This window comes from Furipterus horrens, unplaced genomic scaffold (assembly GCF_987537825.1).
Source record: "Furipterus horrens unplaced genomic scaffold, mFurHor1.1.pri manual_scaffold_7, whole genome shotgun sequence".
NCBI lineage: Eukaryota > Metazoa > Chordata > Mammalia > Chiroptera > Furipteridae > Furipterus > Furipterus horrens.
The window spans coordinates 107,598,806-107,612,938 of record NW_028327177.1 but is presented as its reverse complement, the minus strand read 5'-3'; the positions used below and the strand labels follow the sequence as shown (position 1 = coordinate 107,612,938).

Here is a 14,133-nt window from a genome sequence, read left to right as displayed (position 1 = left end):
TCGTTTGTATTGATCAGCTTTACTGTATCATAGTCTAAAAAGAACTTAAAAATTAATGATGAATTCTTTTTACTTGGTGTCCAAATTCATGTTTCTACTCTTTGCTCCTTGTTATCATGATTCACATGTTACAAATAAAATACCAGGTCACAAGTTCCTTTTTCTTGTCCATATGTATCACCCTTATATTCATAGGTGTGACATTATAGAAAATAATTGGGTGGCTTCCTGTTCCTGTTGTAGTCTTAAACTGTTGTTTTATACATACACACACAACACGTTTGTAGTTCATAAGTATGGTTTGCTTTTCTAAAAATGTATTTTCTTAAAATTCCAATAAGTTTTTATAAGTTTGAAAATCCAAGTGGCAGCAAGCTTTTAAATGAATGGTAAAAATTACTAAAGTTGTGTATATGACGAAATCAAATATCTCATATTACCTTTGTTTTTGACAGCCTTTGTTTACTACACTTGTTCTCACCTTATTTCTACTTGTATTTCAGAGATGCAAACACAATTTTTAGAGGAAATTCCTTGGCTACCCGATGTCTGGATGAGATGATGAAAATAGTGGGAGGGCACTACCTGAAAGTAACATTAAAGCCTATTCTAGATGAGGTATGGAATGAATATATGTACTCTGATAATAATAGTTTGTGTGGACTTATTATAGCATCTCTTTCATTTAGTGATCTGTTGATGGGAATGATATATCTATTCATGTATTATTGAAAGAATAAGACTGAACACTTTAGAAATAAATTATTTACTGTTTCATTGATGGCTATTTACTCAAAAGACATGTTATAGTATAATCTACATAATTATTTCTTTATTATTGGATTACTGTTTAGTTAGAGTCTCAAATATATGAGAAACTTTTTCAATATAGTTCTTTGGGAACCTCCCTTTTCTACTAAACATTTGAATAGTGAGAATTTTTAGTTCCACACAACTGACTAAATTTGACAGTTTGATAATGATAAGGTTTTGATAGTGATAGGTTTTTACAGATAGCGTTTTAGATATTAAAAACATCTCTATTGTAATATACATGGAATTTTGAGGTATATATGTCAGTAACTGACATGTTCTAATTTTGCACAGCAGCAATGTCAAGGCTTTGCTTAGAAACATTACATAAAATTAAGAGTTGCTATCCCTGATTGTCAGTACTTGGAATTAGTCTGATTATATGCATCTCTGATAAGTAAATAAACTTGCTATAGCTGTCTTTTCAGATCTGTCTGTTTATTTTATCTCTGGATGGGGGTTTTAAACTTTGTTACAGTTTTAATTTTTATAATTAATTTGTATTATCAGGAAAATAGTATTTTCATTTTGCCAAATATTTTTAAAAGAGCATTAAATGAAAAATTAATCTATTTTCCAGATATGTGAATCTTCAAAATCTTGTGAAATTGATCCTATTAAATTGAAGGAGGGAGATAATGTAGAAAATAATAAGGTAAGTCCTTGTTATCTTTATAACTCCATTAAAATGGGCCTAAAGGTGTACCTGAATCCCACTTATGTTGTAGTAATGTCATGTGGAGGGAAGGAGTGCTTTTTATTCTTTACAGAATGCCAATACCATTAGCAACATTACTTGTGTCTAGCATTTAATCTCCTCATCAGCTTTCACTTTATTTTTCTTCTTGATTGTCTCTTTTTTGCTGTAGTAACAGTAATGGAGTAAGGCTATATCTAGTTGCAGCCCCATTCTGGTCAGTCCTTTAGGTCAAACTGATCAGGCTAAGCAGTACAATTACTTGGTCAACCAGTACTTAAAGTTATCTTTGGGAAAAGACAGTTGTGTTAGTCACAAGTTTTCATTGCAGTAGATACCAGTGCCACAGTATCTATGTGCCTGCATATCTGAGTTATTTTCCTCATTTACCTTGGGATCATTTTACTCTCTGTTGCTTCTTGTGCACTTTTTTGATACATTTACCTCATATCTAGCTAGTCTAAATCTACTATATTAAATGAAGTCAGGATGTAAATTGTCCTTTAGCTGAATGAATATGGAGAAGGGAAGGAGAACTTTACAGACTGCCGAATAGAGCTCATTTTCATTGCATTTTTTTTTTTCATGAAGGCTATTCAGAACGTGTAAAAGTTAAAATCTTAACATTTACCTTTTTAAATCCTACAGGAAAATCTGCGCTACTATGTAGACAAGTTATTCAATACAATTATAAAATCAAGTATGAGCTGCCCCACTGTTATGTGTGATATCTTTTATTCTCTAAGGCAAATGGCTACTCAAAGATTTCCTAGTAAGTGCCTTATATTACTAAAACATGCCCTTTTTTTTCATTATTATTATTTTTTTTTTGGTAGATTTACTCTGTATTTTGCTTATGTGAAATGTTTATGGCTTATAAGTATAGTCTTATTTACTTTTTCAAAATAGTTACTGCTTTTTAATGAAACATCTGATTTAATTTTCTTATAATCTCAAAACACTTTGTTTTATTTTAATATGACAACTTTATACAAAGAGCAAATCAAAATCACCATTATTTTTTAAAAAGGCAAAATTTAGAGCTATAAATTAGTATAAGTAAACATTTATACCAGGTGCTTATGAGATTGTTAAGTAAAATAAACAAAAACACCTTTGTTACTTGTACAGCCTCCCTTTTCTACTTGGCGTACATTCGAATAGTGCAAACTTTTAGTTTTGGACAACTGACTAGATTTGACAGTTTGATAATGATAAGGTTTTGATAGTGATAGGTTTTTACAGATAGGGTTTTAGAAATTAAAAACATCTCTGTTGTAATATACATGGAATTTTGAGGTATATATGTTAATAACTGGCATGTTTTAATTTTTTACAGAAGCAATGTCAAGGCTTTGCTTAGAAACATTTCATAAAATTAAGAGTTGCTATTGCTGATTGTCAGTATTTGGAATTAGTTTAATTATATGCATCTCTGATAAGTAAATGAATAACTTGCTATAGCTGTCTTTCCAGATCTGCCTATATATAATAAGGGGAAGGGGGTGGGAGATAAGGCAGCTACTTAAGTTATCCATCTCACCTAGCTCTGTGAAACCTTGAGTTTATCTCTATAACATCTGAAGAGATTTTGCTATTTTATCATGTTCTTTAAGTGTGTGTATGTTCACGCATGTGTGTGCAGTTATCTGACCCTCCACTAAATATACCCAACGTTAAAGTGGTGGGCCTGAGTTGTCTTAACTAGAATGTAGGTTAATTCAAACCTAGGTGTCTTTGCTAATTATAGTAAAGACATAAACAATTAACTTCAAATAAGTATATTAAATCAAGCCTTTGCAACAAAAATAAGAGGAACAGAGACATTAACGTATGGAAAGATGTAAGCTGGCTGAGATCATATTTTTAGTGAGTTAGATCATGATAACCACATCGAATGCTTAATGACTGCACAGACACATGCTAACCTGCATTATCTCCTACTGTCATCTACAAAGTACATATGAGGCAAGTACTGCTACCCTTAGGTAGGTAATGAAACAGGCTTAGAAAGTTTAAGTAGCTTGTACAAGATCCACGACACGGCCAATGGGCAAGCAGGGTCTCAGACCTGCACCTGGCCTATTCGAAAGCATGCTACTCAGTGATCTTGGACTTAAATATGCTTCATCTATTTAATTCTGGTTTATGTAAATAATTTAAAACACATTTTATGATTTTTAATAAATGCAAAATTATCTCCTTGACCGACTTTGTTGGCTTAAATATTAATGTGTCTTCATATCCTCAGTAGATTACAGTAGTGACAGTTTTGTTGTCATAAAATATTTTTATAGTTTCTCATTTGTTCCTGTCACTCTGGGAAGAAGATGGATTGGGAAGGGGGAAGAGGCAATTATTGGGAAGCAAGTATTATTAAAGAACTACAAATTAAATGGCTTGTCAGTGCTATCTATTGAATGTCTTATAAGAGTTAAAATTCAAAACAAATCCAGACATTCTTGCCTCACCACCTGCTTCTCTACCATCTGATTGGTGGGTTAAGTGTTGATTACAATCTGAAATGAAAGTTGTAGGTAAATGATCAAAGACACAGGTTGTTTCCAGTTCATTTGAATTTTTATATGGCATATGGTTAGCTTTTGAAAAGTAAAGGCTTCAGCCTAATTGTTTTTATTGAATACTGTTTGATATTATCAATATTTTTGAGGGAAAAATTAAACAATACCCTAAAACTGAAAACAATCTCCTATCCAAGTCTTAAGGGAGTCATTGTTACCACTAGGCAGTGCTAAACACTGTTTTCATTTTTGTTGTTATAATTTCAGGAGTCTCTTCTTGCAGATTGAGGAAAAAATTAGTTTTCCAGATTAAAATATTTCTGAAAACCTAGCAGCTTTGCCTTTCATTTTTAAATTAGTTCTTTCAATTTTTTTAGTCATAGAATTTTTTCTTTTAATTTAGTCATCATCATCACTATCATTTTCATCAACTCAGTCCTTACTAGACAAATTTTATTAATCTCCTATTTAGTTTACATATTTTTTTCAATATTTTTCACTTTGTCATCTTTGTTTTTTAATTCAGTGTTTTTGTGCATGACATTTCACCATTTTTTTCTGCAGATGACCCTCATGTTCAGTATTCTGCAGTGAGCAGCTTTGTATTTCTTCGTTTCTTTGCCGTAGCTGTAGTGTCACCTCATACTTTTCATTTGCGACCTCATCATCCAGTAAGTGTTGTTTTTCTCAAAGTTTTATTCCATTTTTATTTATTTTTACTAAAATGGAAAAAAGGTCAAAAAAGCAGGTTTCGCTTGGCTATGTTTTCATATACTTAAATCCACTGGGCATTTTTCTTGGCCATTTTAGCCTTTTAGAGAAGGCTGAAAATTCTGTTTCTTGTTGTTGCTGTTAAAAGAGATTACACAGAGTGATAAAATATTGATAATTGTTGAAGCTTGGTGATGGGTATAAAGAGTATTTATTTAATTTTCCATCTGCTATTGTGTATGTTTGTAAATTTCCATAATACAAGGGTTTTGTTTTTGTTTTTTTTTTAATTAATTGTAGGTTTAGTTTAACCTTGAAGATACTCTTAATTCTTACAGAAATTTGAAGAGGTTCATTTCTGAAAGATGTAGAAACTTTCTTTGGAACATAATTTGTTTGCTGCCCCCATAATTTTGCTTTTTATTCACCCGAAATGATATTGTAACTATATGAAATTTAAAACTTTTTAAAAGCATATAATCTTTTTGTTGCGAAATCCTACTTAATTATTTAAAACAGGAGTCTATACCACATAGATTTACATTTCTTCACACTTTAAAACTCTTAGTTTTTCCTATTTGTTTCCTTCTCATGAAGTTTATTTCTGCTGATTCTTTAACCTTTTATGTCCCAAATAGTTTATGATCTCATCTGATTGCTTTTGTTTCTGATTTGTATAACAAATAATAGTAGCCAGCATTTATTTAGTGCTTACTTTGTACTAGGCTCTGTTCTAAGTACTTTATGTTTTAACTTAGTCTTCCCAGTAACCCTGTGAGTAAATTCTGTTATCGTCCCCATTTGAAGATAAGAAAATCACAGTTCAGTAACTTTTCCAACATAAAACAGTAATTTATGATTTGCTCTCAGTCTGGACTGAATTAAACCAGAATTCTAATTCAGTCTACCCAGTCTGTGAGCTTACTCCTCTTAGGCAGTCAGGTGTCAGAGCGCCTGTAATGTATCAAACACTGTGCTCAGCACTGTGGAGGCAGTGCTGAGAAAGACCTCCCTGCCCCTAGGAAACTCACTGACTAATGCAGTGTACAGAGGACCTATGGGTTTTGCAGTTAAACTGGGCTCTGAAGGCCACTCCTCCTCTTGACACTGGCCACTCATTTAACTTTGAGAACTGTATAGGACCATGCTGCTGTTTCTCATCAAAGGACAAATGATCTATTAGTGGCTGCAGACCCAGAAGGGCCAGTGTCCTTTTGTTAACATACTGTCCTTTCAATGGCTATGAAGCTGTACTGAACTTGGGACAAGCAGAAGCTTGGTAGCAGCCTTCTGGACAGAAATAGAACTACCTCTGAACTTGTGACCCTGCCTGTCTTCAGACTTGGATTTGCGTATTCTTGTAACAGATATTGCAATAAAGTCCTTTTTAAAAAACTTTCATTCTAATTGGGGAAATGGAGGAAATACATAAAATACATAATCTCAAACTATATATATGAACCTAAAAGTAGCACCTGATTTGTACCATGTTAGAAGTATAGACGATTCATACTATCCAAATTGAGAGCAAGGGATGATCCCAGGAACCTGGGGGTGATGACATTGTTAAGACCAATACTGAAATTTACAGAGTGATTGGGGAGAAAAGCCAATGAAAGTTCATTGGACTTTACATTTAGAAGTTCTTTGAATTTTGAGAAGTCAGTTTTAGTAGAGTAAAAGAAAAAGAAAATCAGATTGCAGATTATAGAATAAATAGCTAACTGTAGTTTTACTTAGGAAATATATCCAAAGTAAGCTTGCCCTACTGCTAAAACACATGGGCAAACTCAGGAATGTCTACATGAATGAATAATTTTTAAAAAGCACTAATTTTAAAACATAGGTTATGTTAACATTGACATAATAGACCATTCTTTCCAGACATTTCATAGTAGGAATAAAAAAACGATTGAACCATCCTTCTCACCCTGTCTCCCATTCTCTCATTTATATATCTCCTTGTAAAATTCAGCACAGAGACTTCTCTAACCCTTCAGACTGGGTTAGGGGTCCCCCCCGCCTCTTTCATTTTTTCAAATCCTTACCCAAGGGCATTTTTTAATTTATTTTAAAGAAGAGTTGGGGGTGGGTGATGGGAGAGAGAGAAATATCAATCTTGAGAGAGAAACATCAATCGGTAGCCTCCCATATGTGCCCTGTGCCCCAACTGGGTATCAAACCTGCAACCTAGGGAGGTTCCCTGACTGAGAATCAAACCTTCTGTTGTATGGGATGACACTCTAACCAACTGAGCCACCCGGCCAGGGCAGGTGCCTCTCTTATAGTGCCTTGTGGCTCTCTCTATCATGGCATTTCTCATACTGTTTTATAATCATCTTTATAGTCTCTGCATGTGGACTGTAGGTACCATAAGAGCAAGGGCTAGATCTTTTTCTTGTTTCTGTAACCCAAGCATGTGGCACAGTTTCTAGGATAAGTAGATTCTCAGTAAATGTTTGGGAGTGAAAGATGGTAGCTCAGAGAGGGAGCCCATCCAATGATGAGCCTTTTCCAAAATGGGAAAACCTACAGATGGTTTAAATAGAGGAGAAAAGACCAACAGAAGGAGAAATTGAAGAGAAAAGGGGGCTTATTGATACCAGATCAGAATCCTAAAGGATTCAGTAAGTGTGTTTTTAAAAGAAAAAGTGATGGGGTAAACCTTAGGAAGAATAATTCCTCTTTGAAATATATGGCAGACTATATGAAATTGTTTTGTTTTGTTTTTTTATATATCAAAAATAGTCAAATAATGGTAATTTTCTACAGTTCAACATAATATAAAGAGAAAAGGATAGGATGTGATGTTTTGAGGCAGGGGAGTCAACATTTTAGTTGATTTTAATAAATGTTAGATAGCATCTACTATATGTCAGTGCCGGCTGTGTACTGAGTGCCAGATGTCTAAGGTACTGGTTATCCATGAAAAAATACAATGGCAGATGGTAGCAGGGGAAAAATTTAGAATAACTCATTTGTTCACCAGGGATCAACAGCAGCTCAGGGGCATGATTGTGAAATAACAGTGAGGGCCACATTGATGTAAGCGAACCTCTGATGTGCAGAAACTGTATAAATATGCTTTGTTCTCTTTTCCTAGTTCAGGAAAATTATGACCTAAAACAGTCTTTAAAAACAAATTTGAACAGAAATGTCTTGGTAAAATTTAGTTTAATTCAATTTTTTAGCACATTGTTAAATATTGTATATTCTTTCATGGCAGAGAATTATAGGGACCTTTTATACATATAATGAAATCCTGGATGTTTAACTAAAATATTTCTGAATAACTTAAAGTGTGTAACTGTTTCATAAGTATATAATATGAGTCATATCCCAGGTAGCCCTTCTTTAACAGATTGCCTTACTTCCTGGTCATCTCTTCTTCACATTCACTGCCTGTTTTCAATGTGTGGATCCAAAAATATTAAGGAATGTAGACCAAAAACTAAACTAAAGCATTTCTGTATCTAAATTTTCTTCAGTATATCTTTGGGTGGAAGATATTTTTTATTTGAATCCCCAAACCAAAGATGTTCTATATAGTAATAGGGGAATTGGTTATACAGATGTATGGATTGATGACAACTCGTCAGCCTATATATATTTAAAATCTATTCATTTCACTGTATGTAAATTATACCTCAATTTTTTGTTTTAAAGGGAAGGAACAAGGACTCATTAAGGAACACCATTTAGTCAATTTTATTTATATTTACTTCTTTCTGGTAGACTGACCTGAAAAACGCATTGGATAATAGACCCAAATAGTTACCCTCTGCTAAGATCCTACATGAACTGGGTGACCTCTCATTTCCTAAGTTGAATTTAGGTCTTTGCTTCCATGGTGGAAAGTCTTGATTGCAGAAGCTGTATAAATTACTGAATATGCTTAGAGATGGGTCAAATATAGAAAATTTGGAAACTACCATTTTTTGATTATAAGGTAGAAAAAAGTAGATGCCATTGACATATCAAAAGTGAATAAAATTTGTTAGGTAATTCAAGCAGCCATACTGTACAGACAACATATATAAAACTGATTAAATTATGGCTTTTAAAAGTAACAGGTCATAAATATAATTACTTTTGGGAAGAATTGTCAATTACATGTGGCTTCTTTAGTCTCTTCGTTAGTCCAATGAGTTGTGCCCATCCTTAGCTAGATTTTTTTATTATATTTTATTGATTATACTATTACAGTTGTCCCAGGTTTTTCCCCTTTGCCCCCCTCCACCCAGCACCCCCCACTCCCTCAGGCAATCCCCACACCATTGTTCATGTCCATGGGTCATGCATATAAGTTCTTTGGCTACTCCAGTTCCTGTACTGTACTTTACATCCCCATGACTATTCCATAACTACCAATTTGTACTTCTTAATCCCCTCACCTCTTCACCACTTCCCCCACACCCTCCTCCCTTCTGGCAACCATCAAAATGCTCTCTGTATCCATGGTTCTGTCTCTGTTCTTGTTTGCTTAGTTTGCTTTTTAGATTCAACTGTTGATATATATTACTTATTGCCATTTTGTTGTTCATACTTTTGATCATGTTTTTCTTAAATAAGTCCCTTTAACATTTTATATAATAATGGTTTGGTGATGATGAACTCCTTTAGTTTTTTCTTGTCTGGGAAGTTCTTTATCTGCCTTTCGATTCTACATGATATCTTTGCTGGGTAGAGCAATCTTGGCTGTAGGTCCCTGCTTTTCATGCTTTGAATATTTCTTGCCACTCCCTTCTAGCCTGCAAAGTTTCTTTTGAGAAATCAGCTGACAGTCTTATGGAAACTGTCCAGTAGGTAACTAACTTACTTTCTCTTGTTGCATATAAGATTCTCTCTTTATCTTTAGCCTTTGGCATTTTAATTATGATGTGTCTTGGCATGGTCCTCTGCATCCATCTTTTTGGGGACTCTTTGCGCTTCCTGGACTTGCATGTCTGTTTCCTTCAAAAATTAGGGAAGTTTTCTTTCATTATTTTTCTCAAATAGATTTCCAATTTCTTGCTCTTTCTCTTTTCCTTTTGGTACCCCTATGATGTGAAAATTAGACCTCTTGAAGTTCCCAGGTGCTGCTTACACTGTCCTCATTGTTTTGGATTCTTTTTTCTTCTTCTTGTTTTGATTGGTTGTTTTTTGCTTTATGTTCCAGATTATTGATTTGATTCTCGGCTTCATCCACTCTACTATTGTTTTCCTATAAATTGTTATTTATTTCAATTAGTGTATCCTTCATTTCTGACTGGATCTTTTTAATGCTACTGAGATCCTCACTGTGTTCCTTGAGCACCCTTATAACCAGTGTTTTGAACTCTACATTCTGATAGACTGCTTAGCTCCATTTTGTTTAGTTATTTTTCTGGAGTTTTGCTCTGTTCTATCATTTGGGCTATGTTTCTTTGTCTCCTCATTTTGGCAACCTCTCTGTGTTTGTTTTTATGTATTAGGTAGAGCTGATATGACTTCCTGTCTTGGTAGTGTGTGGCCTAATGTAGCAGGTATCCTGTAGGGGCCCGTGGCACAGCCTTCCTTATCACCCAAGCTGGGTACTCAAGGTGCACTCTTTGTGTGGGCTGAGTACACCCTCCTCTTGTAGTCGAGCCTTAGTTGCTGTTGGCAGGTCAATGGGAGGGATTTACCCAGGCCAATCAGCTGCAAGAATTGGCTGTGATCACTGACCACCAACCTCTGCCCTCCGTGGAGGATCAGCTGTGCAGAGACAGGGTGGTGGAGCTTCGACATGGTCTGTAACTATACACTGGGTGCACAGACTTCGGGGTTTCCCAGATGGTGCAGGCCAAGGTCAGCCTCAACCTGTGTGTTCCCGAGGCCACCTGCTTGAGCTATAAAGGAATCTGAGATGGCTGTTACTTTTACTGGGCTTGGAGATTCCCAGGCTAAGCCAAGCTATGAATCTAGGCTTGCTGCTGCTAGTACTAGGCCTGGGGCCACTTAGCAAGAGGTATGGGGGACTGGGAGCTCACTGAGGACAGCTGGCGCTTGTTTGAAAAGTTATAGGAAGTTGTGAAGCATGAGCCAAGACCAGCTATTTATATGAAAAGGCCACTGTTAACAGCTGTAAGTTTGCTGGGATGGAGCCTCAGGAGGTCCTCAGGGTGGGGCAAACAGTGTTAGCCAGGTTGATGGCGTCTCAGATATTACCTCAACCTGCCAGCTCTGTGGCTCTGTTGGGGGAGGGTTCAGAAAAAGGACAGTGTCCTCTGCCTGCCTTTCTGTCTGGGAGGAAGCTGTTCCCCAGCTCTTGACTTGATGCCAGACACTTCAGTTCCTCCGTATATGCCACTGGTGCCTTTCAAGCTGCTACTGGGTGCTGGAGCTCAGAGGGAGTGAGTCTGAGTAAGTCTGTGTGTGGGTTCTTTAAGAGGAACTGCTTGGGACTCCAGGAGTTTCTTCCATTGACTCATTTCCTGCTGATTTTTGCAGCCAGAAGTTATAGGAACTTACCTTCCTGGCACTGGAACCCTGGGCTGGGGAGCCCGATGTGGGGCTGGGACTGCTCACTCATGATATATCCCTCTGGAATTTTTATCCACCGCACATGCATATGGGAACAGTCTGTTCCACATCTTTCAGTCTGGATGGATGTGGTTTCTTTCATTCTGTAGGTTTCAGACTTCCATTCAATTCGATTTCTGGCAGTTCTGAGTGATGGTTGTTCTATAATTTAGTTGTAATTTTGATATGGTTGTGCGAGGAGGCACCATCTTGACCAGAAGTCTCCCTTAGATTTTTACTACATTGCCTTGAATGAACACTTTTGAGTCACTGCTTTTAGAGCAATGTAGCCCATTCTCTCTGTTCTGCTTTTCATACAAATTTGATTTTTTGAAAATTTAACAGGGGTTTGTGTCCTTTTTACATTCCTTAGGACCCACAGACAATTAGAACATTAACTCTCATCTCAAAAACCATTCAAACTCTGGGAAGCTGGGGTAGTTTGTCCAAAAGCAAGGTAAGTCTTTACATCTCTTGCTTTGTATTCACACTTACTCTGTCATTCCTTCTCCCTTACTTCTTTCCAAATTAAAAACAAAGCAAAACCAAACTACATAGTATGTACAATGCAGTAGCTGTCTTTTAGATAGATGTTGTGTCTTAGTCACCTGACAAAGAAGACAGATTCTAAGTTAATATATCTACAAGGGGGAGAGAGTCTGGTAAACTGATGGCTAGCGCCACCTGTTTATCTCTCTGTACCTTAATCACCTAACAGCTGTTGAGGAAATCTTTAGCTCCAAGCCATATAACTCTCTTAAAATATATAATTGAATCCTTTTAGGTCTTAGTCCTCAGCTTTATTAAAAATATAGTCCACTGTATTCTTAGTTCTCTACTTAATATATATAAATCGTGTGGTTTTTTTTTTTTCCTTAGTCAAGTTTCAAGGAGACATTCATGTGTGAGTTTTTCAAGATGTTTCAAGAAGAAGGATATATTATAGCAGTTAAGAAGGTATGATTGCTTTGCACTGGAAGTGTTAACATTTCTTATCATATAGCATTGGGGAAATAATACTTCATAATATTCCTACGAGTTAATCTTCAGTTTTAAAAAATAATGTAAAATTATCCATCAACTATAACAAAGCTTCCCGTTTCCCCCTTTCTCCTCCTGTTCAAAACTATGGTGTTTTTAGCTATGAAAATACCTAAATGACTTTTAGCAATGGCTACGATTGCCAGTGTCTTAATAACACAAGTTACAAGTATCTAGAGCTATGGTTTCTCAACAGCGCCACTATTGGCTATTTAGTCAAGTAATTCTAGATTGTGAGGAGCTGTCTTGTCCATTGTAGGACGTTCAGCAGCATCTCTGGCCTCCACCAATTAGATATTAGTAGCATGTTTCTATGTAGTCTAGAGGTAACAACCTACTAAATGTGCCTTATGTATAGTAGGCACTTAATTGCTATAGTAAAAAATATATGAATTATTGAACATTTTATAAACAATATAGACTTATGGTAGTAACTCAAGGAAAGTTACTAAAATTAAAATGGACAAAAGCCTACAGTATATAATATCCTAACATAAGGCTTACAATATATAAAAATTGCTATACTTAGAAATAGAAAATGTTTTGAAAGGATCTATAATTTCTTGAGTTTTTAGTTCTGAATAATTCTAAACAAAATGTAGCATTATTGTAATACTCTAAAAATTTGTTAAGAGAAGTTGTTTTGAAGTATATCTAAACTTGGCTTTAAGAAAGTACTGTTATTTTATTTATCACAGTTCTAACTTAATAAAGTCAAATTAGCAAAGCCAAATTTCAGAGATTTCATTCATTTCTACAACATGATTCACAGTTGATTGCCAAGAGTATATTTTGTGGAAGTGTGTTTGTACTTTTAAAATTCTTACAGGGATTCAGTAAATGAAAATGATGATTAAAAATATTAAAGCCAGTTGGAATCTTTTCATCTAGAATAGTGCAACTTCAACCAAAAATATTTTAAACAACCATTGAAGACTTTTGAGGAGAAACTTTTTCAAAAGAATAAACAAAGAAAAAGCTGCCCTTTTATTTATAGGACATTGTTGAAACATTTGTGGGACAGTGAAGGCAGACTTCTGTTGGCAACATTATGATGTACTATCTTTTGTTTTAAGGTTGTTTTCCCATTTTTTATGACCTAGGCCATAGTAGCATCTGATTTTTTTTTCCCTGATGTAATCAGAATGTGTAGAGTTGATAAGGTCAGTGGAGAAAGTATGTAAGGGGCGCCAGGAGGTTAGTCTGTTCCTGATCCGCCCAGAGTCACCCACTCACATTCTCATGAACTGTTACCATGGTATGTCTCCTGTCTCAAATTTCATTGTAGACTCCTAAACTAGCATAGGCTATTTTGCCCTAATATAAGAGTTTTCTTTGTTATTCACTAGCTAAGTCTGGATATGTGCAGTGCCATAAAGTGCAAAAGCTTACGAAGTCCAGCTTCTCATTTCGTATTGTTCTCACTAGTGCCATTGACCACCACTGCTCCAGAAGAAAATAGGTTATAGCTCTGAATCCTATACTGTTCCCACAGTGTTTAGGAAATGTAGTCTGGACAGGTCTATAAACAGAATGACCATATAATTTAGTGTTCAATACTTCTAAGAATAAAAAGGAGTTCTTTTGATTATGTTGGGACCACAGCTGTAGACAAGGACAGCCTGAGCACAGTGGGGCTTATATTCACCCTGCCTGTAGTCTATCTTAATTATTGTGTTTTTTTTTTTTTTTCACTTTGCCTAACTGTATTTACCCCTTACTTGCTTATAAATACAGCAGATAAATAGTAAATGTACTAATTATCATAAATAAATATTTGTCAAATCAGTGCCTTCAGGCAAAACTAAGAAATAAAACATTCAAATA

At 35.3% G+C, this 14,133-nt stretch overlaps 1 protein-coding gene across 2 annotated transcripts in view; it reads left to right on the top strand.

The window, feature by feature from the left end:
* Positions 1–14,133, top strand: part of RASA2 (RAS p21 protein activator 2) — a 115,101-nt gene that overhangs the window by 85,927 nt on the left and 15,041 nt on the right. For both annotated transcript variants that reach the window (XM_090284247.1, XM_090284245.1), the window contains exons 12-17: positions 504–618; positions 1,394–1,468; positions 2,159–2,282; positions 4,597–4,703; positions 11,639–11,722; positions 12,145–12,222. In XM_090284247.1, coding sequence (XP_090140373.1) covers positions 504–618; positions 1,394–1,468; positions 2,159–2,282; positions 4,597–4,703; positions 11,639–11,722; positions 12,145–12,222 — 583 coding nt within the window. The remainder of the gene's footprint in view (positions 1–503; positions 619–1,393; positions 1,469–2,158; positions 2,283–4,596; positions 4,704–11,638; positions 11,723–12,144; positions 12,223–14,133) is intronic.